Source organism: Dermacentor variabilis, chromosome 4 (assembly GCF_050947875.1).
Source record: "Dermacentor variabilis isolate Ectoservices chromosome 4, ASM5094787v1, whole genome shotgun sequence".
Classification (NCBI taxonomy): domain Eukaryota; kingdom Metazoa; phylum Arthropoda; class Arachnida; order Ixodida; family Ixodidae; genus Dermacentor; species Dermacentor variabilis.
In genome coordinates this window covers 129,697,418-129,721,205 of record NC_134571.1, presented here as the reverse complement: position 1 = coordinate 129,721,205, position 23,788 = coordinate 129,697,418, and the positions used below count along the sequence as shown (strand labels likewise).

The following is a 23,788-nucleotide window of genomic DNA, read 5'->3' as shown; positions in this document are numbered from 1 at the left end:
TGCGGCACGCTGCCGAAAGCACCATCTCATTCCTCTGTAGCAAACTGCTTTGGGAAAAGGGTCAATACAGGGACAAGTCAAGATGGCAGACACAATCCTAGGGACCTTATGGGGCATGTAGAAAATTTCCTTCCTCCATGTTCGGAGGCCATAGTATCAGCAGAGTAGTACGAAACCACAAGTAGTGTGTGGCAGTATCATCCTCCGAAAGAAGTGCCAGCGCCCTTATCACAGAATAAACACGAAATGCGGCAGAAATTTCTGGGCTTTATTTTTGTGCGCTGAACAGCATTGATCATTGGTGTTCTCTGGCATCGCCGTGCAGAGCATGACGGCTCTCATCTGCTGAGAGTACAGGAATAATTAATCGTCTATTCAAATGCTTGTATGGCAGCATTGTCTTGTGGCTCAGCAAATTACCATATGTTAAAGATGTTTTGCAAGGCCCCCTTATTGGTTGGAAACACCACACACATTAAAATATATACCGGTATTTTGGTAATGTGTGACTGCAAAATGCACAACTCAAGGTAGCTTACATTATAGAGTACTGCAATTTTCTGTTGTTCAAATCCTGTTGGGTCTGACAGGTATTAGCAAATAATTTGTAACATATACAATGTAATGGGACCCAGTTGGTTGGTGTTATATAGGCTTCCAATTGTATGTTAATTTTTATGGGACCAGCTGCTGTTAAGAAAGTTCTGATTAGGTCTGATTGCGAGTTGCTCATTGTGTGTCCCATTAGGACACATACTTGAGAGTGCCAAGTGTTTATTCATGCAGGGGTTTCACCAGTTAGAATCTACAATTAGCAACTGGACTTAATGTGACCCTAAACACCAGTTGGTTGCAATGATGAATAATGCCGTGAAATGATACTGAAATGAAACAAATTAATTAAATAGTTCAATTAATGTGAAAGTCCAATATAAGAAGTAATTGTAGTTCGGCACAATCAAGAGAGAGCAGCATTTATTTCTTGTTCGAGTTGGCCGTAAAATTTTACCTTTTTGTTTTGTAAAACTGGTGCTACTTCCTGGTGCAAGAATTTGCTGGCATATATTTTGAGAGATGTGCAGCATTTGAAGTAAAGAGTAGTTGGAATTTAGTCAAAGACATGTCTAAAGAGAGATTACATTTAGTTGGGGAGCCTCCGTGAAGCAATATTATCTTGTGCATTTGTGCACAAATAAGCTTCTCGAATTGAATGAATATCAGATAACCTGGTTCCTTTAACAGGCAATCGTTATGCTTAGGGGCTGAATTTGTGAACCTTTTCATTCACACAGGTTCAGCTGGGCGACCAGTTACTTTCAGCTGGATGACTACTCAGGTCAAAGCAGGTGGCTTGCAATGAAAATCTAGCTGAGCAGCCGCAGAGAATAGGTACAGCACACAGGCCAGAAATGTTCCTATTCTTTCACTGCATAACAAAAGTCTAGTAAAATGCACAGTTTGTAATGGTGCGCAAAGAGCTGAGCTATAGGTGCATAGTTGCTATGAACAACTTTGTTAGTACAGGCTCACTGTTCTCCTGAACAATGAGCAGTTAACTTGATGCACAAAATACGAATACATAATACATTGCAATTGGTATGCCTTATGTGCAGGCTTTGCAGGACAGAGCTCATTGGCGATAACTGAGAAAGGTGTTCATCCAGCAGTGAGCTTACAACAGGCTGCACACTGGTGACTTTATGATACAACATATGTGTGAAAGGTGAACGACTACTTTGCCCTGCTACTAGCGATGGCTGATATGCCATCGGAATGCATTGGATATCACATCAGCGAGTTCAGCTTCTGCCAGTCATGCAGATGCAGCTCTTGACGGCAAACATCCTTTGCCCTTGCTGTAGGCAGTACAAAGGCAAAAAACATTTCCAAAGATGTGAATAGATATGGTAGCACATTAGGAAAAACTATCACATTTTGCGAATACAGGTGCACATTATGATATTGCTTGTTTATGTTAAGCGCAAAATATGGGTTCGACAAAGAAGATAAAGAAATCGGCAGCATGTTACACTCCTGTAACATGTGAAGGAAAAAGCCTGCTGTACATGTGGTGATGCATTTTATCTGATCGGAGGGGTCAGACTTCTTGCAAGACATAACGAGCTGCAGTGTGAAGTAAACTTATTGCGCTCCAAGTTGATTTCCTCAATGACACACGAGCACATCTAATGCACTATCTATAGGTTATTTCGTTTGTTCTTTCTTTCCGTTTCTTTCTGTGTTGTTCCTTCCTTTGTTATTTATTTTTTTTCATTTCTTTCATGTTCAGCCATTGCATTGTTGCTTTCTTACAGGGGTATGAGCCATTCCTAGTGGTGGTGGTGGTGCTAAACTTTATTGAAAGGCGGAAGGGTAAAGGGGGATGTGGCGGAGGGATTGGGCTCAAGTAAGGCCCTGGGCCTTGTTACGACTTTGAGGTGGTCCCGTAGCTCTCGTCACCCGTTTCGTGACAGAGCGTTGGTAGCGAAGACTCCGAGTCAGGCGTCGGTGAGAATAACAAAAGGGACTTTATACACTATATACAGGTCATTATACAGGACAGGAAGGGATCGGCACTGGGGCCGAGAGCTCACAGCAAACGCGACTGTTCCCGCACGGCGACGTCCGGCGAAAACGCGTGACACATCTCACTCCAGTCGAGAGCGGCACTCTGCTCCCGGTGGGTCGGCGGATCCGGTTTTCCAGGCGGCGCGCCGCGGCTTATAAGCCCCCAGAAACCATTGTCACTCAAACGGCCCAATACAAAGTGAGCACTCGACGGTCGTCGGAAGAGGTCCAACCAGCGACCACGCTGGCCACCCCGTTCAAAGTTGGCGGGCGCGGTGACCTCCAGGGAAGGGGAGGTACGGCGCCGGGCTGTCTGGCACTTGGCGACACGTTTGAACATGTTGCCCGCCGATGCTTCTCCGGAGGACACCACTGCCTGACGGCTCAGCATCTTGACTTGTCAAGGGAGAATTAGGGCGCTGTGCCTTTCGGCGCAGCCCCGGGTTTGTCCAAAGGGCGCTCGCAGGAAAATTCTCCATCTTGCAGATTCGGAATCCGGGCTTGTGGTAATGGCACAACAGCCTGCTTGGCCTTCTCCGCCCAGTCCACCAGTTCAAGCTGTCGGTCGATGTCCCCGGAACTGAGCCAGGCTGTCCAGTCAGTCTCGCTGCTGACGGGGGGATGAGAAAACGGGAGCGAGGTGCATTCCTGGTGTTGATGTGTTTTCTTTTCTTCATTCTTTTTTCTTTCGTGTTTTCATTCATATTCAGCATTGCATCTGTGCTTGCTCATGGGGGTATATGCCATTCCAGATAGGTTTTTTTTGGGGGGTATGAGCCTTTACTGACGATGCTATTTTTTGTACCACTCGTCAACTATTTCCAAACCCCTCGACTTGATGATGCTATTTTTTTAATCACTGGACTAGCCACGGCTTTTTTCGAATGTGAGCCATAGCAACGAGCCACTTAAGGCTTTCGCTGTAAAAAATACAGACACTATTGCCTTGGCTTGCTTGTTGAAAAGGTTTCTGAACTATATGAACTAATCTACTGCATGGCCATGTAAAAAAATATGGTTTAATACAACAATGCAGGATTACTGGCCGTCAATAAAATCAGCATTTTTCACACCAATACCCCCTCATTTACGTAATACCTGAATTGAATAAGTAGAGTAGGTGAAACGTATTGAGTGTGCATGACTTTACACTGCAACTTAGCCAGTACGCTATTGTTTTTGTACATAAACAGCTCTGTCTGATATTTAGCTATGTTGGTGTAATGCTTTGCGATGGCGTCACAAGGTTGTGTCTGGGTTTCCTGGCAGCAAGAGCTGCAGTTTTACCGAGATGGTCATTAAAAAAAATTCAAAGCCATTCCACCCTGCGAAGGTGGCTGACCAGCGGAGCTGTAAATGTTGTGGTAAGAAAACTTGTGATAAAGACTGTATTGCATTACTCATTGTCACTTAGCACCGTGAGTCACAATGGCTTTGTGGTCGCTATGATATACACTGATCGGGATACTCGCAACTGCAGACACATCACACAATTGCTAATTGCAGCAGTTCAGCCTGTCGAGGTGGCCAAATCGAAACACGCCAAGCGTCTCAACGCTCAGACTTCCCTGCGAGAAATTCGTAAGGGCGTTCTACGCCGCTTGTTGATGCATGCGTCTGTGGCACAATGGTTTCAATATTGGGCTTCTGTACTACAGGTCCTGTGTTCGAATCTTGCCGTCAGACAGTTTTAATAATTTTTGTTTAATTATTTAATACGCAGTACTTTGTTAAAAATGACGAGCTTACTTGCTAGAGAGCGGCTGCTGCGCACCTTTGTTGAAACAGCGCCACTAGTGTGACGTCGTGGTGCGGGACTACAAAAAGCCGTTGTCGGCAAGCGTGGCCCTTGGATCAAAAAGTATTTTCCAGAGCTTCATATACTAGTACTGAGCTGTAGTCAGTGCCGTCACAATAATTTGATGCTAAGTCACGAAGCCGTGTGAGGCCAGAAGGATGAAGTTTAGGCAAATCCACGTACCTCCCATAATTTCCACGCTGGCTGAACCACCCCAATTGCAGCTCCTATGGACACTGGTGTCGGAGTTCCCTCTAGTAATTATTGTATGAAACTCTATTGTATTGGGTGGCCTCTTAGCTTTCCTCTTGCTATGCCAGGTGTCAGCACATGCCTTACTGGTTTTCTTTGCCTCCTCATAAATGCACGAGGGTCTTCAGGCACGGACACTGAAAAATCAATGGACGGGTAGACATCATACAGCTCCATTGTAATACAGCATCTGTTGGCTTGGCACCTTTCATTCACTTACAGTGTTAACTCACAAAGACATCCAGAGCACCACGCTAAGTGTGCAAGTGTTGAGAATGAGAACAAATGAATGAAAGTGCAACAACTGTGCTTGGATCGTAGCAGACACATTAGGTGCATTGATCGTACCCAACAATGCTCTCAGACTGCCAATACCTTCTGTCTGCCTATGTGCATGCATTAAGAGAATGGAAAAACTGCTGTCCATAAAGTAAACCTAAAGTGACACCAAAACTTCAGTGCCGGTATGCCTATGTGAGGTCATGGATTTCAAAGTATACTACAAGTTCTAAAAACTTGTGAAGTGCAGTCTTTGGCGGCCTTAATAGGCCTGATGTGCTGCCCAGGTGGCACTGCGGCAACGCCAGTCAACAGCGACCTCCCATGCTGTTTTTTATAAGTTTCAGGTAGTACAGAACACAAGGCCTGCTGGTGAATGCAAGGCACCGCAGTGCATCTGCTTGTCTGAGGTGTGCTGAGGTGGCTATCTTGAGGAGTCTTTGGGATTGGAGTCTTTGTAGCACATTCCTTCCGTCACGAAAGAAGCTACATGCTATGTCGAATGCACACACTGTGCATAAGGAGTCGCGGATGCAGTTTCGCCATGGCACAGCCTTCTAGTACGTTCCACTCAGCCTTCTAGTACGTTTCACTCAAGTCACACAAAGTTAAGCTGCAACGACAAACTGTTGCAATGTGTGTCTAATCGGCTAACATGCATGAACTTGGAACTATAGTCCCTGAACAATGATGTAATCAACTAATCGATCTAATAAGGTAATAAAAATATATATTCTACATTCTATTCGATAGTCGATGGTCATTCTTATAGAATATTCGTGTTCGAGTAGATTCAGGAATATTACACTTGAACAACCCTACTCCTTATATCTCCACACGTGAAAAAGAAACAGAAAACCAGAAAGAAATTGACAGAGGCTTAGCTTGGCTAAGCCTAGTGGATTAGAAAAGCAATCTTCTGTTCAGGTTGTAGAGTTCCATACTGCTCATCGAACGTGTAGATGCAGTCTCATCGCCATTTAAAGCATCCATAAGGCTTGCTGTTGAACGATCAGGTGTCGCCAAAGTCGCGTCAGCATTGAGAGCATGCATGATACTTGTAGATGCACCCAGATCAAGAGATGTTGAACGCATTCGCCTGGCTGCATAATATGCACGCCGTTTAGCTAAACGTTGTTCCCCCTCTTCATCTGTTTCTTCCGCACGCCGCCGCTTCTTAGCTGCAGCACATCGTTGCAGCTTCACCTCATACACATCATCCGACATACCGTGGAGGATTCGCTGGGACGATTGCGACGAGCGGAGTTGGGGGGGCCGCTTTTCCACAGCTGGCATGACGTCACGTATAGCGAGCGCCCCTCGCGGCAGCGGCGCACAGCTGCAGCATGGAGGATTCGCTGGGATGATCGCGACAAGCCGAGTTGGGGCCCCGCTTTTCCACAGCTGGTATGACGTCACACATAGGTCACGCTAAAGGTCCATGGTGGATTCTCCGGGACGACGGTCAAGAGCGGAAACCTCGAGCAGTATTGCTTTTGCAATAATAGGCTGCTAGCGTTAGTACACTGACTGAGTCTGGTCGATTCTTGTACATGTTGAAGCTGGCCGCTGTTAGATTGCCAGCCACAGACATGCTTATGTGGCAGATGCATATTTCTCAACAGTGACCATTGGTTAATTACACGACTGAGCATCTGTAGCTTTGCATTTGAAGGGCCTGGAATTTTTTACAACATTACTGTAAATCTGTAGGTTTAAAGAAAAAAATAGAAGCACAATGTTTACAAATCCGCAACTATCGTAACTATAGCTTACAAGAAAGAGCCTGCGCGTCACGCTTCAACATGAACTAAGCAGCGAGAACAGAGTGCATATGAAGCTATCAGCACTCGGCGAACTGTTTCCCCATGGCAGATCGCTTTTAAGAAAAGGCCTGCACATCTTGCTTCAACACGAACTAAGCGGCGAGAACAGAGCGCAGACGAAGCTGTCAGCACTCGGCGAACTGTTTCCCCGTGGCAGATCGCTTTCAAGAAAAGGCCTGCACGTCTCGCTTCAACACGAACTAAGCGGCGAGAACAGAGCGCAGACGAAGCTATCAGCACTCGGCGAACCGTTTCCCCGTGGCAGATCGCTTTCAAGAAAAGGCCTGCACGTCTCTCTTCAACATCAACTAAGTGGCGAGAACAGAGTGCAGACGAAGCTATCAGCACTCGGCGAACTGTTTCCCCGTGGCAGATAGCTTTCAAGAAAAGGCCTGCGCGTCTCTCTTCAACACGAACTAAGCGGCGAGAACAGAGCGCAGACGAAGCTATCAGCACTCGGCGAACTGTTTCCCCATGGCAGATCGCTTTCAAGAAAAGGCCTGCGCGTCTCGCTTCAATGCGAACTAAGTGGCGAGAACAGAGCGCACATGACGCTATCAGCACTCGGCGAACTGTTTTTCCATGGCAGATCGCTTCAGAGCAGTCGCTGCTGGAGTATGGCTGATACTGCTTCGACACGGATCGATGAGACACTAAAGTGCGATAACTACTTATAATGATCAGAACGTCATCAGCACAATTGGCGCCACCACCTGCAGTAGTTAGCTTGTGTCAACTAACCTTGCACTGCCTTCTGCAGCAGTTTGTGTTGCCGCAGCACTGTTATTTGCACTGGTCGGATCAAGTTTCACAACACTGATAATGACAACGGGCTGTGCGGAGATGAGCAAGTGACACAATGCTTACACATATTCAGACAACTCCCACAGGAGTTTCTGCGTGTTTTTTTTACACATGCTGGATATAATGGAAGTTGGCATTTGTGCTTCTGTTGCCGTCTCCAAACCCTTGTCTATGGAAATATGGAAATGGTTGGAAAAAAAAAAAGTTATTGTACGAAAAAAAAAATTACTTTTTCAGCATCTGGGAAGATAGCCAAAATTACCAGGCCCCTAAATTACACTAAAATTAAACAAAACTTCATGCAATGACAGAGCGCATAAACTTGCTTTTGTTCATGCTCACCTCAATGCAATTACCATGAAAGCTGTCATGCCGACACAGAATAGGGTAGTACACTAGCTTTTTGTTTTGTGCATTTCAAAACTTTACATTGCGTGTGTAGAAAAATGATGATTGGATGTCACGTTGACTGTGGCAGATTCATTTATTTTTGTATTCCCACGAGAAGAAAGGGAACCAAGGGTCCCGATTATTAATAACTCTATCACAAGAAGCCAACAAAGGAAGATCCACATTGGGCGCCAAGGCTTGCGAGTGGTGGTGCTGGCAAACACTCCCAGGTTTATTTCTAGTAGATAAAACAAATACCCCAGAAAGTGGAAGGGAAAACAGCACCGCGGTAGCTCAATCAGCAAGTTCATCGCACACATAATGCAAAGTAGGTTCGTACCCCGCCTGATGCCAGTTTTTTCGTCTGCTTTAATTTCCATTAATTCATCATTTCTCTAATTGAATTATTAAGCACAAGTAACTTCCCCTATCTTGTATTCCTAGTCAAACGAATAAAACATATTGACGGTCTGTCCATATTTTTTACCTGTAATGGCGTACAGAGAATCACTCTGCTGCAAATATTTGTAGCGGACAGTGTGAAACTTAGTTTATTTACAAGTTCTCCAGGAATAATTTTTTTTTCTGCAGGCCATTAAAAATTTAGGAAATTTTGCATCTCTACCTTTAACCATTGAGAAAGCAACAAATAATAAACACAAATTAGCCCAAAAGCTTCATGCAACTCAGTTTTATCTACTGTAGGGTAGAGGTGGAAATCATGTATATGAACACAAACAGGACCGCCGCATGTAACCAAGTGTACAGGAGTTTATTATGAAACTTCTTAGGATACATATCACAATCAGGTCGATTGAGAACATCAGAGCGAATAAAATGGGCCTTAATTACTCAGCATTTTTGCCTTCTTATTTGTCCCTCCTTTAGGGGCCCCTTTACGAGAAAATAACACCGGTGATAAACAGTATAAACCATAGCATCAGATATCTCAATTTTTTTTTACACGTGTTGAGTGTATTAAACAGGAACAGCTAAGTATCTGTGCGTATCTCGAGAGTGCGCAGTGTTCCAAGTGTTACACCATCTTTGATCTAAGCAAACGATTCTACAATGTCCACAATCAGTCCAGATCAACACTTCTTCCAAATGCCAGGACAGGCATACCACATCATTCGGATAGAACAGTTCTGCATCACACATTCGTCCAATGAAGACCACATTCAATTGGAAAAAAAAATTGGCATTTAAAATGGCACAGTTCCTAGAGTCCATTATATTATAGCACACTGACTAGAACAAAAAACTTCTTTTTTATTTTGCAGAACAAGGAAAGGATAGAGCAGGAACTCTTTTACTCTCCCCCCCAAGTCTAAAGCTATGGTTAAGGCAGGCTTGGCGCTTTACCATTTATACAACCAGCAAAGGCATCTCTGGGCTACCAATTTAAAAACTTACATGATTGTCAGTTTACAAACAACAATAGCCATTGTTTGATTGTTACCTGGAACCTTTAAGGCACGCAATTCAAATTAAAACAAATTCAATGTCGAATTTCAGTACGTCTTAAGGCAATGTGCGATCTAAAAGCAGAATAGAGAACTGCTTGTAAAAGAGAAAAGAACAAAAACAAAGACAACTGTTGGTTGAGATAAAATAAGTAAATAGCATTCAAATGGAAGGTTTAAAAAAAAAACAGAAACTGGTGGAATTTCTCTGACCTGATTGTTCTGTGACAATGTGTGAGTGATGTGCATGAGGCTCAGTATAAAACCTGACTGGTTAGAAGTTTCTAACAATAATGAGTGTTCCTCCTCTCTCTCTCGCTCCTTGTGTAAAATATACATCTCATTCACCTTAGCTACGTCCGTGTCATGCTAGCCTAGGTAAAGGCCATTTCATGTAAATGAGTTCGTCTTGAACGAATATCCACTTAAAAGGAAAAAAAAAAAAAGAAACAGGTGGGCAGCATTCGAGCAAAGGGTGAATGAACCACTGCCACAATATGTTGCTGCATCACAGCCATTTCTTTTCACAAACAGCACCTCTGCGAGAACTCATTTGAGCAAAATGACATTTACACGGCTACATGTGACAGCGGTACTGGATTAGACTTGGACGGGGGGGGAGGTGTTTACACATCCTAGTAGAAAACGGCTTCTAGTTTTCGCCAGAGCTGTGGCAAACACATAGACACTCCACTGTGGAGATTGGGAATGCACAAATGTATAGAGGGGTTGATCACCTTTCAACGTGAATAGAGTTTTAAAGGCACGTCAGATCTCGGAAGCCTCGAAGACACGATGTGCCATAACTGTGCCATATCTATTGTGTTCGTGGCTCTGTCAAATCTCTGAGCAGCTCACCCCTCCTCTTTTCTTCTCCTTTTTGTACGAGCTTTGAACATGACAAGCAAAGCGCAAGTGATAAAATGCTTGTTCCCAACAACTTGGAATATACACGCTGTATAGTACTGAGCAAGAGTCCGCAGACTGAATACAGCTGCTGCTGTAGTTGCTGCTGCACTGGCCACCTTGTGGTGCCACTTCAAATCCAATGCGCACCTTCAGAAAGCAGGAGAACATAGGCAGCCCATAAGTTTAAGTTTTCAAAGGAACCCGGCTTTTGACAACCAACACTGTGGATCAAGTTTTCAGTAGTGCCACAGGCTTGTCAGAACACCGACATGTTCATTGAAGCTTGGACATTGGGACTAGGACTTGCCCTGCTCCATTTAAAGCTGCCACACGTGGACAACAGCAGCTGTTGTGGATCACATGACAGCACAGCGTGGCACAGGTGTGTATCCCTCGTTTCTGAACGACAGCACACAGATGATTCTGACGCATGCAACTGATATGCAGCACACACAGCCTCGTTTAGACTGTGTGTTTGCCACAGCTCGAGGCTAGCAAAAGCACCTTGCTTAAATGTTCGGCCGTATTGTGCCTTCCGTCGTCTCAACAAGAAAGTTTGGGGTATAAAAGGGAAGTGTGAGGGAGGGAAAACATAAATAAAAATAAATACATAAATAAAAGGGGCAGGGAGTCATAAATAGTAGACGAACAACAATGTTTATAAAAGAAAGAAAAAAGGAGAGAGAGACACGCGGGTGAGATCCAGTGTTTATGAGACAAGTGCCTGTCCCCCGTCGGGTAGTCAAACCCGACGGGCTGCCAGGCCCACAATTTCCTGCGTGTTTTTCTATAAGGCATTTCAGAAAGACCCTGTAGGTACTCGCGTGTGGCAAGAAGGCTGCAGCTGTGTAAAGTTGAATACAAAGGCAGCGGTTTTTTTTTTTCTGAATCTTTAGAGGAAAATATAGTTCATCCTAGCTACATATTTTCTTTCGTCTTGTACATGACGCACAGTGACATGTGGAGACAGAAATTTGCTTTGGTTTCTAGCTTCTTCGCAGAGAGAGGGGGGGGGGGGGGGAAGGAGTCATAAGCGCCATGTCAGCCAACTTCACCTGCCTTCTCAACACAGAGAACGAGATGACTCGGAAAGAAATGCATGTGCTGGGACGTACAGTCTGCAGAGCTACAATCACTACATGCACCTTGGAATTAGCCGTTGCGAACTAAGTGAGTTGTGACATCGCCAACAAGAGGCTCTCGGGAGCTCTTGCATCTTCTTTTGGGCTCTTGCACCCATAATCTTTTTTTTCTTTTCTCCAGCAGGAGTTGTGAGACGTACGTATGCAGACCGAGAACAATTCTGCCTCGTGGGTCTGTTTGCACAAATCTCTCTTTAAGCCGATCTCTCCTGAAAGAACTTGGCTGGCTAGTTTTCGTGCCTCTCGCATTTCCCCTAAAACTGTTTCAATGAAAATTTCCACCGGTATGTCCAGAATGAGCGTCTCTTGGAGGTGATGCATAGATGATTGGTAAAAGATGGGAGAAAAAAGGGAGAAAAAAAAAAAAGCAATGAAAAGCAACAACATGCAAGAGCATTTGGTTATCACAATGAGGTGGCATTTCACAGAACCTAGACAGTACTTAAATAGCATGTCTGTGAGCTAGCGAGAAAAAAAAAAAAGAAAAAAAAGGGGGGGGGGGAATTCGGCACTTCCCGCTGTACTGCTCCCTCACCTTGCTAGCTCAAAGCTCCGTGATAAAATAGACCATGTGATGGCTTAAACAACTGCCAGAACTCACGGTGGCACATTGCAACACAGACCATTCTCGTCTTAAGGTAATTGACATCACTAAGAGCATGTGATGCCACCTTCTGAAGTAGTGATTACAGCAGGCGTTCTCTCAGTGTGCAAGAACTGACAGCACCATTCTGCATGCAACAATGCTACCAGCAGGCATCAAGCAGAAGAAAACAGCCATTTACAAACAATTAACAAATAGAAATGAGAATGAAAGCAAGCAGTTTCACTGAGCAGCAAGTGACGAGAGTGAAGATTATTCACCGTTGATGTTTTATATCTTCTTTTTTTTTTCCCTAGCAGACAAGGCACTGATATGCAGAATGAATGGGGTGTATGAAATGATGGCTGCCTGCTAGCAATAAGATGCCCCGAATGATGCCACCAGGCTGCTCTTTGCACTGCATCCATGAGAGAAACATCTTTGCAAACATAACAGAAAGTTTTAAAAAAAAAAAGAATAGTCCTTGCGAGTTGTACAGAAAATTTTGCCACGTTTGCTTGCGCATAATGTTCAAAGCCAACGAGCGGAAAAACAAACTCAACAATGCAATCAGAACTTCCATGAGCAGTTCATTAACAACAGCATTTGTGAATAAAACAGCCACTTCATGCCGCAAGTCTGAAAGGCCACAAATAGAATGTTGGAGAATGCCAAATAGCTACCAAATAAAGTGCCGATTAGGTAGCCATGGAGACGTCAAAAAAAAAAAAAAAAAAAAGCAATGGAAGGTGCGCAATCGTGATTGCAGGCAAAGAGCACACTGCAGGCATTTGGAGCTTGCGCATATGCTTGTAGCAACATGATCATGCGAAGTGTTACCATGTGCCCCTTTGGTACGCAGGGCGGTCATCATGCATGCTAAAGAGTGTAGTTAATTAAGTGGTCTGTGTCTTGCGTATGTATACATGTCCTCTTGTGCGACGGCTCTCCACAGAAGCACAGCGGCGGCATCTTACCCCACAGTGGTACCGGACTGTTGTAGTAGTTCTCTTTTGGTACAAAGCTAGCCCCCACATATTGAAAGGGCAGAAGTGCTGCTGTGTTTCCGTAATCAATGCTGGAGGCTTGATAAAACATCAGGCTGTCTGCTAAAGTGACCTGCCATCGAGGGGGGCGCGCATTCAGCCAGGGGCGCACAAAGCAGCATGCTGGGAAATCACTGAAGGCGCCCTGGAAAAGACTGGCAAGCATTCTGGACTAACTACACTTCTGAGGAATGCCCCATCTATGCATTGTCTGCTTGAAGCAAGCTCCTTGCAAGGCCTTGACATTACAATGGTAACCAAAACTTTGTTGAAGTTGTGGCAGCACATTCGAATCTGGCTAATTTTAGTCGACGAATTATAAGTTAATCAATCATGTCTAAGACTGAGCACTGCTGAAGTGTTCCTAATGCTCAAGTGCAAATAATGCCACTTGCTCGAGTGCACATGTGAAGCAGCTGTCATTCATCTTGATGCACAGTAACAGTGGTAATGACTAGCTTTCAATATCAGACTACAGTTCGTTCAAGTGCTTTTCACGGCAAAAATATGATCCCTTCAAAATTCCAAGAAGTGTGCAGCATCGCACACAACACGACATGGAATGCTGGCACTTCACAACTTGAGCAAGTACTCATTAAAGTTTGGCCCTCGGTGCACTTTGAAAGGGGAAGCAACAGAAAAGGATCATCACAGACTACCGCAGCAATTTTTACTGCACGTATGTTGCAGGTGATGAAATAACAGGCACCTTGACTATAGTGCTCTTGCCAAGACCCACCCATAGAACAAAACAAATGGCTAGCTACAGCAACTTCCTGAGCAAATACGGGATGTCCAATTCCCTCAGACTAGAAAAGAGAGGCCAGTAAAACAACTTAAAGACCTTGCATCAATTTTGAGCGTGGCATCCCTTCCCCATGTGTGCATGCACTCCACAAAGTTTCTGGTCAGTGAAGAAAAGTTTGCATTGCCCATAACAGATGATCACACTTTAATTTACTACTGCAAGGAGCTTGCCCCAAGGACTCAGATAACATCAGCAAAAATATAAGATTTAGCAATTTAAAAAAATGTTCGTCCAAGCAGTCCACCAGGCATATCTTCCTCACCGGTGCTGCTCTTTCGGAATCATCTTTGCAAGCACCTGGGTGCCATGGTTTGGTGGTGTGACGAGCCTCCTATATGTCTGCCGATGTACCCACCCCTGCTTTGGTATTGCTCTAGACTACTTGAAAGTGTCGGTTGCGTGTGTGGGTGGCGGCGGCGGGCAGCACGAGGCGAACAGGGCCACCACCCAAATCACTGTAGCCGGGCGTCTTGAGCTTGCGTGGCGGCATATGGCATGGTGCTCAGGGACCCAGCTGCGCCACTAGTCACCGCCCCCAGGGGCTGCTGCAGTGTGTAGTAGGCAGCAGCTGCCGCTGCAGCGGCTTGCCCGGCGTGGTGTGCAGCTGTGGGCGGAGGCGGCGGTGGTGCCAGGTAACTGGCAGCAGCGGCTGCGGCCAGGGCGGCGGACGAAGGGCTTGTCGAGAATGGGTAGCCTAGTTCGGCAGCTGCAGCAGCTGCGGCCGCAGCCTGGTTCGCCGAGGCAGCTGCAGCTGCAGCCCCGTGTCCAAATGGCGATGGCCCATAGTCATAGAAGGCGGCCGCAGCGGGCGAGAGAGGAGGGTGTGGCGGTAGGATCAGGCTCGGCGTGTGCAGGTAGGCGGACGGGTAGACAAATGGCTGGTGTAGCCTGCGCATGGGATGCCAAAGCAGATAACGACAGCTGCTAATAGGGGTGGATGCAGAAAGTCAAAGCATGACACGAGATGCTACAGAAAGAATGCTTCTGGTAGGTAATTTGCGGAAATTATCTGCTTCCAAAGTGCGCAGAAGGTCGGTGCAACTGACTGCAGTGCACACTTTACGTGCAGTCCCATTCATTGAAAAATTGCACAGCATATGTATTTGCAGCAGATTGCATATGCACATTTCATATTGTGGCTATCAAACAACTAACACAGAAGTTTCGGGGTGGTGGGCATTTTTTCGGTGCGCAGAACCTATCACATGCATGCTGTTTTGTTTCGTGACAAGTGCTCCATCTTCTTTACACACACACAAAAAGAGAGAAAGAGAGAGATTTGTTATGATGAGTGATATTACTCATACTTGGCAAACAACATGCTAAGCACTCCAAAATGGCACATTAAGTTTGCAGTTTGTTGTGAAAACCACCACTCGTTTACCAGACCTGTGCCACCCACAAAGCACAAAGGTTGCACCTATACTTTCTGCCTCAACTTTGCAAAATCACACTTGAAAAGCATGCTGCCCATGCACAATATATGTTCGTGGTACGCAAGCTACAGTACCTCAAGTGTTCATGAACCACTCAGACAACCTGCACCTGCAAGGGAAATGAGGCAGATAGTTCGGACTCCTCTTTCTCTCAAATCCCTAGATCTAGTCTTGTATAAATATGGGAGGACTGTCAGGACTCGTCAAATAAGTGCCTGCATGTGGACTAAGGTAAGAAAAAAAATTAATGATTCTCCAGAAGGCTGAGTGATAGTGTTATTCTTTTTTTTACAAGGGCTCTGTTTGTACAAAGCTTTAATTTATGTTGCCTCTATTCATGTACAATTCACATTTAGTGTCCATAACAGGCATTATATGGGTGCAGGGTGTCTACCAAGTCGACATTTCCAAATTCCCCAAGTTTTCCAGGTTTTCCCCGAGTGCCTTTGCAAAATTCTTCGAGCGACACTTCGGGCGTCAAAATGGGTTGACACTATATCGCCCTGTGCTGTCACTCTGTAGTAAGCATGCTAAAAAATAAAGAATGACGTAATCCAGTTTCAATAGTAAGTAGCAGCGTTTATTTTATTCAAAAAGAAAACAGAAAGGGGGGAGGGGGTATAGTAAAATGCACAACAAATATCTTCTAAAGAAATAGTAAAACCCATTTCAAATTGAGTTGAACATTCTCTATATATACGAATAAAAAGGAGATGCATACAGAAGCAAATATTTTCAAATATGAGCTATTTCTATCAACTGATAGCAAGCTCATTGGTATGAGGCTCAAACTTTGTCACAAGTGCGTTTCCCTCTCGGCAACCTCAACTGTCCTGACATACTCTCAGCCCACGCACAACGCATCAGCGTTGTGTTTCCCTGCTTTAAAAAGTTTATTTTGGTTTGGATGAGGGACACCTGCATCTTGGCGTCAGTCAACACTTTGTTTTCTGAGCTCAACCTCCTTCAAAGAAGAAGCGGCATGCCTCCTTTCCCATTCATTCCTCAATGCATAGGTTGTTTCTGCTCTCGTTCTCCTTCTGCCGTGTGTTTGCCCCATGGACCATTTGAAGCATCCTCTTAGTCAGTTGTACAGTCAACACTAGATTTTCTGGACTCACTAAGGGCCGCAATAACATCCGAAAATCAGGCAGTTGAAAAAAATTAATGCATGTATTTTACTGCCCTTAAAGGGCCCTTCACCAGGTCTGGCCATTTTGAGCTGACAAGTCCAGAGCATACATTGTGTGATAACAATCATGTCTGCAAAATATTACATCGCTACATGCTGCGGAAAGATCTGAAATTTCAATCCGAACGCCGTTTCCCTCTTCACTGACGGCCGCCACGGTCCAAGCCAGACGGTGACGTAATCGTGCCCCTACGTCTATGTAATCGTGTCTGCAGTGTGACGTCGCTCTTGGTGACGTGACTGAGAATTATTCAAGACAACATCTGTTATTTGTGCAATCTGTTGCTTGAATTGACGGATTGAAGTTTAGAGAAATAATAAAACACACAAACGGAATTTCTGCATGTTTTTTGTTTTACTTTGCACTCAAGCAAGAGAGCTGTACTTCTGCTTTGTCTGCTTGTTCTCACGGTTGTGTGGTCATGTGCGCAGGTAACGAAACTATGCCATTTTCTACTGTGTTCCAGAGCATGGTCACGCTCTGCGATCCGCTTGTTCTGCCTCAATATTCGTGTAGCACTGAATTATGCCGCTAGTCAAGTTTCCTTGTGCCCAGCGCGCAAAATCGTGCGCTGCGCGAACATGACAACAGTTCACGCGCAACGCCGTCGGCGGAAGTGTGTAGCGTCAGGCGGAAAAAACAAAAGGAGCAGAAAAAAAAAAATGAACGCTGGGCCTGTAACGTATGTGTCACGCGATCCTCGAGGTCCGGTATGGGAGAATGCAGCGAAGGAATTTCACTTGAAAGGCTAGACGGCATGAGTGGAGAGAGTGTCTTGCTTGGCAGTGGAGCCCGCCTGCTGAAATCATCGGTGTGCGGCACTGAAATATTTCTATCTCGGCTACTCATGAGCTGATTTGAAAAATTTTTGCTGCAGAACACTCCCTAGAGGACATGCAACAACTTCGAGCATATAACCAAAATTTGCTATGGGGCCTGGTGAGGGGCCCTTTAAGGGCTCAAATCGCCACACGCACATGCAAAAAAGCTCTGAAGGCCTGAGAGCGCACTTATTTGGCATATCGTTGCTTGTACCATGACAGGAGATGGCGGCTGCATGCGTGTGTAATTAAGGAATACAGTAGAATTTCGTTACAACAGACTTCGCGGGACCGCCGAATTCAATTAGTTAATTTGAATTATCGTAGTACTGAAAACCAATATTTTCATGTCAGTAATGTAACGCAACGAAAATTACATACCTTTGCAGCAGGAATGCGTGTTTGTACGTAAATAATAAACAAGAATGGTGGGCACAGTTTAACTACAATTAATTGCTTGAAGTCTGTAATCTTCTTCTGGCGAGTAGACAGCAAGCGCTGCAGGACAAACGCCTCCACATCCTTGACTTTCCTCTGAATGTCATCGAGGACATCTTCACAGCGCCCGCGGAATGACTGTGTCTTTTCTAGAAAAACTAAAATATCCGAGCTGGAAACAGTCTCTTCCTCTTCGTGTGTTGATCCAGTGTCGTCATTGTCTTCGTCACTTCTCCAATCTTCTTGCTCACGCACTTTATTCACGATGTCGTCGTTGGTGAGCTCCGCAGATGTAGCCGCCGCGCTGTCGCTGTCAATGTAATTCAATGTAATCATCGAACGTCACCGTGGTGTCGACGAGGAGCTTCACGATAAGCTCATTCCACAGCTCTGGGTTGAGCTCCTCTGTGTCCTCGCAGTCTTGTGGCATAGTTGAAGCCTTTAAAAGGCCTGCCTTTCGCCAGCAGTTGCTGATCGTGCTTGCCTTCACGTTCCACCATGGCCCTGTAAGCATTTCTGCAGCCTGACGGATGTTTACCTGTGTGTGTGTGCAGCTTCAGTCGAATATTGATCAGGAGGTGCTGCACAAGACGCTTCCGAAATTCGGCCTTCACACATCTGATGATGCCCTGGTCCAAAGGTAGGAGCAAAGAAGTACAATTCGGGGGCATGAATTCAAGTTGCACAATGCTCAATTGCACGATCACGATGTGTGCCGAGCAATTGTCAACGATGAGAATAATATTTCTGTCTTTCTTCTTCATTGTGTCGTCGAGCTGCAGCAGCCACTGAGTGAACAATTCTCACATCATCCACGATTTTTTGTTGGCTCGGTAGTCACAAGGCAACGAGACAATGTTTTTCAAGCAGCGCGGCTTAGCAGACTTGTGAACAACTAGCGGCTTGAGTTTTTCCTTACCGTGGAGTTGCAGCAAAACAGAACAGATACGCAAAGACGTGATTTCTTTCTGCACTTGTACCTGTCACGTTTGAAGTTCATTGTTTTATCGGGCAACAACTGATAAAAGAATGCCGTTTCATCATTGTTGAAAACGTGTTCTGGAGAGAAAGACTTGATCTCTTGATAGCGCTCGCTTTACCAGGCAACCGCACTCTTGGCATCCGCTGCCTTTTCTTCGCCACAATCAACCTGCCGCGCAATGCCATTCCTTTTCCAGATGCGGTTAAAGCCATCCAGCACTTGCATCGAAACTGGAGATATCCAAGACGGCCATGAACTGTGGCGCCTTCTCTTGAATAATCGGGCCTGACAAGGGCACATCGTTTTGTCTGGCATCCTTAAACCACGTGAGGATGGGGTCGTCGATGTTCTGGTAGTTGTCAAGCCGCAAGTGTTTTCTTGAGGGAGCCAGCTGTGACTCTTGATACAATTTCACTATCTTTTCCCGATCCTTGAGCATCGTTACTGTTGTTGACGGGGAAATATCACGCTCCCTGCACAGGCCGACTTGCTTTCTTCCAGCATTCAGCTGCGTCAAAACGTCCACTTTTTCTTTGAGCGGAAACTGGCGTCGCTTTTTTTTAATGCAGGGGCCAGGAGACCTCATTGTCAGCAAAGCGAACGCCACAACACAATCACAACACCGATAACTTCGCAGCTCCTGCCGATCGCTATCAACGTGGTGACGCTAGGCCTACAACGTAGTAGGAGAGTCCGAACATGACCATACGCGACGCTCACGCTGATGCCTATGCTGCTGGGGCTGTACCCGTTGAAACGAATTCCCCAGCGCATGGCTGCTTCAGATGATGATGAGAGGCGTAAGCCTCAAGGATTCGGTACCGATACTTAAATGGAACTTCGTAATAACAAAGCATCTTAGTGATTATGGGATTAAATTACGTACGTTATTCTGAAATATTCGGTAACCTGAAATTCGTAGCACTGAAAGTGTTTTATGTTGAAAATATAGGCATTTTGGCGGGGATTTAAAAAAAATCGTAAACCTGAAAAGTCTGTTAATGCGGTGTTCGTAGTAATGCGATTTTACTGGACATACTGTGTCCCATACAATTGTCCCTTCCCACGCTTGTAATGCTTCACCGCAATACCTTTCTTGTGTGCTTCACCACGTGACAGTGCAGTACTGAAGCGAAGTTGACCTTCAGGAATTAAACGCATTATCCAATGCGTTGCGCTTTCTGAGGTACCACAAAGGCGGAGTCAGTGCTATTGCTGACAGCTGCGAAGTCTTTCAAGGAAAAACACGGCACAGAATGGCAAGAAACATAAAGGGCCCCTCACCAGGCCCCATAGCAAATTTGGGTTACATGCTGGAAGTTGTTATGTGTCCTCTAGGGAGCGTTCTGCCACAAAATTTTTCAAATAGGCTCATTAATAGCCGATAGAAATATTTCAGTGGTGCGAACCCATGATTTCAGCAGGCGGGCTCCAGGGCTCCACTGCCACGCAAGATGCTCTCTCCACTCACCCCGTCTAACCTTCGCAAGCGAAATTCCTTCCCTGCATTGTCCCATACCAGCCCCCAAGTATCACGTGATGCATACGTCACAGGCCTTGCCTTCAATTTTTTTTTATCCTTTTTCTTTTTCCCCGGTGCTACACACTTCTGCAGACGGCGTCGCGTGCGAGCTGTTGCCTCATTTGTGCAGTGCACGATTTTGCGCACTGTGCACAAAGAAACATGACTAGTGGTATAATTCAGTGCTACACGAATACTGAGGCAGAACAAGCAGATTGCAGAGTGTGACAACGCGCTGGAACACGGTAGAAAATGGCATAGTTTCGGTACCTGCGCACGTGACCGTACGACCGTGGGAACAAGCCGATGAAGCGGAAGTACATATCTCTTGCTTCGGTGCGAATTAAAACAAAAAACATGCAGACGTTCCGTTTGTGTGTTTTATTATTTCTCTAAACTTCAATTCGTCAATTCAAGCAACACATCGCACAGATAACAGATGTCTTGAATAATTCTCAAAGTGACGTGTCACGATGGATGACGCCCCACTGCGGACACGATTATGTAAGTGTAGGGGCACGATTACGTCACCGTCCAGCTTGGAGCGCGGCAGCCATGAGCGAAGAGGGAAACAGCGTTCGGAGTGAAATTTCAAATCTTTCCGCAGTGTGTAGCGATGTAATATTTTTCAGACACGATTGTGATTGTGCAATGTATGCTCTGCGCTTGTCAGCTCAAAATGGCCAGACCTGGTGAGGGGCCCTTTAATAGCGAACGTCGACGCAGCTAGGCCTAGCTAGCATTACCGCGGTGGTGGCTACAGTTGCCAGTGGGTCTGCATACAAGAGCACCAGTTCGAGGCGGCAAGGTACTTAAAATGGCGGTGGTGGTGGGGGCTTTCAAATGCTGTTTTGAAGATGCGGTCATGGCAGAAAGTAAGGAAAATCGGATGGCGAAGGGTTCTCGGGTCTGAAATTTCAGGGGTTCTTATACATTCACTCTATGGGGTACGTGGTGGTGCCACAGAGCCGTCCTCATTGTCAGGCGTCCGGAAAGTCGGTCGTTGACCGTACACTGGCAACTCCTCCAGCGGACGACATAGCGTCAAAGAGGATTCGTTACGATTCCTCCCTGTTACTCAAGTCAGCATTATTGTGATTTTCATTCCCCTTCAACAAAATTATTGCTGATTTTTCCTGAGAGAAGCACAAATTCCCCGAGTTTTCCCTGAGAATTCCCAGTTTTCCCACTTTTCCCGGTTGGTAGACACCTTGTGGGTGTGTTACAATTCTGGCCAGCATCAGAGAAACCCTACATAGACAGCTAAGGAGACAGCCAAGACAGCTTCGAGGTCACATACCCGAACGCGTTTGTAGCCTTCTGGAAGAATTACGGAAGACGCTTCTGTGACGCGACTCCACCTCGTGGCCACAAGAAAAATTTGAAAAGGGCCCACATTACTTCTGTATTTAAAGTCTTTGCACCTGCGAACCTATGAAAAACAAAATGTAGTTTACATTAAGGGCCAAGGATAGTGCGTCTATGTTTTCTTGTGGCTGAGCAGGATGCTTGGAAAGCCAACAGGAAGTTGGCTTTCCAAGCGTCCTGCTCAGCCGCCATCGTGTTTGGTCAGGAAAGTAGCCAGCATCGTTTTTGACTTTGATGCTGTCTTTGCGAAGGTGCCTACTTTGACATCTTCGTGAGAATTGGAACGAGACTTAAGAGCGCGGCTGTCCGCTTAGCTGTCTACGGCGAGTACTGGAACACAGCCTATATCTCCATCTAGAAGACAACGAAGGGGCTGTCTGGTACAGAGGAGAACAATGACCAGTTTTATATGCTAGTTCGTCTCTAGTTCATCTGACTGGAAGCTTATCCTTATTATTGAAAAGGAAGGTGTATAATCAGTGCATTTTACAGGTGCTGACATATGGGGCAGAGACTTGGAGACTGACAAAGAAGCTTGAGAACGAGTTAAGGACCACACAAAGAGTGATGGAACGAAGAATGCTAGGCATAACGTTGAGAGACAGAAAGAGAGCAGTTTGGACCAGATTACGGGTATAGCCGATATTCTAATTGACATTAAGAGAAAAAATGGCACTGGGCAGGTCATGTAATGTGCAGGTTAGATAACCGTTGGGCAATTAGGGTTACAGAATGGGTACCAAGAGAAGGGGAGCACAGTAGAGGATGGCAGAAGACTAGGTGGTGCTATGAAATTAAGAAATGCGAGAGTGCTAGTTGGAATCAGTTGGCGCAGGACAGGGGTAATTGCAGATTGCCGGCAGAGGCCTTCGTTCTGCAGTGGATACAAAATAGGCTGCTGATGATGATGAATAAAACCTAGCTTCTATTTTTCATAACTTTTTTCAATATACGCAACTTATGCAAAGTGAGCTGAAGATTGCGTGAAGCGATGTATTTACTACAGGGTCAGAAAGACTGAAGCAACTGCATTTAGCTATATCAACTGTCAAGGCATGGCATGTATTCGAATACAGGCTGGCATCAATGCTAGGCCTACCCCCTCCCCCCAATTTGGAAGGTCAGAAAATAAAAACTTTCCGTGAATGCAAGACATATTAAAAAAGGCATTTCACAGCAAAAAGAACATGCAACATCATCAGGATGTTGCACATTTAGAATGCTCACATTGTAAGAACAGCTGGAATTTCATCTCATGCAGTCAAAGCCTAGTAGACATGTCAAAGGTGTGTTGAAATAGACGGGCACTTGAACTTGTTCCAAGCTATGCGTCGGAATGTTTGTGACCCTTTTCATCTTTGTCTGTATTACTGCCTCTCTTCCGTGTCCTTATACGATCAGTCTTTTTCCCCCTCGTGGCATTGATCTTTCTGCTGTCAGCAGCGTCTGGCAGTTGTAGCCAAGCCGTCACCTCCACGAATCTAATTTTGTACATTTATTTTTTAAAGAAAAGTATCGGCTGAAATTCGAGTAAATACAGTATGTTTGACCAGTACATGGCCAACCAAGTTAGCTTTCGCAGCCCTAAGACAATGCCAAGTGAGAAAAGTGCTCTCCCAGTCTCTCCCAGTTACCCTGAAACATTTGTGGACCGTAAGTTTAGAGTGTAGAAGTTGAAAAAGTGTAAATAAAGCCAAATTCATCCAGTGTACAAAAATGGTCAAAAAAAGACGGCATCATTCTGTGAACAAAATACAAACAAAGCATGGACAGTGCCTACAGGCACTGGAGGCAACTTTCTAGGCATTCCCAGCACAGGATGTGTTGGTGTGGCAGACGCAGTTTGCCAGACATGTGATGTGAACTGGTGCTTCTAAAAGCGACGCATGATATTTATTGCTGCCGTGAGCTGTCGCGTGTGACAGCATGGGCAATAAGAAGATACAAACAATCGGCTGCACACCAAAGGGCCTTTAGCACTAACTTTGTTAACATATAATGCTTAGTGATTCACCTAAAGCTTAAATGGTCTTCTTTCAATGTTTACGTATCATTTAAAGCGACATGCAACTTTTAGTTGTCAAAAAGGCGAGTGCTTCATCTGCTAGTATTTGAATATATCCTGTCCTTAATTGCATACTGTCCAAGACAATGTGC

At 45.3% G+C, this 23,788-nt stretch overlaps 1 protein-coding gene across 2 annotated transcripts in view; it reads right to left on the bottom strand.

The window, feature by feature from the left end:
* Nucleotides 1–8,670: 8,670 nt before the first annotated feature.
* The window catches only part of LOC142579772 (RNA-binding protein 38-like), a 129,568-nt gene continuing 114,450 nt past the window's right edge, over nt 8,671–23,788 (bottom strand). For both annotated transcript variants that reach the window (XM_075690327.1, XM_075690328.1), the window contains exon 4: nt 8,671–14,759. In XM_075690327.1, coding sequence (XP_075546442.1) covers nt 14,324–14,759 — 436 coding nt within the window. In that variant the 3' untranslated portion in view covers nt 8,671–14,323. The remainder of the gene's footprint in view (nt 14,760–23,788) is intronic.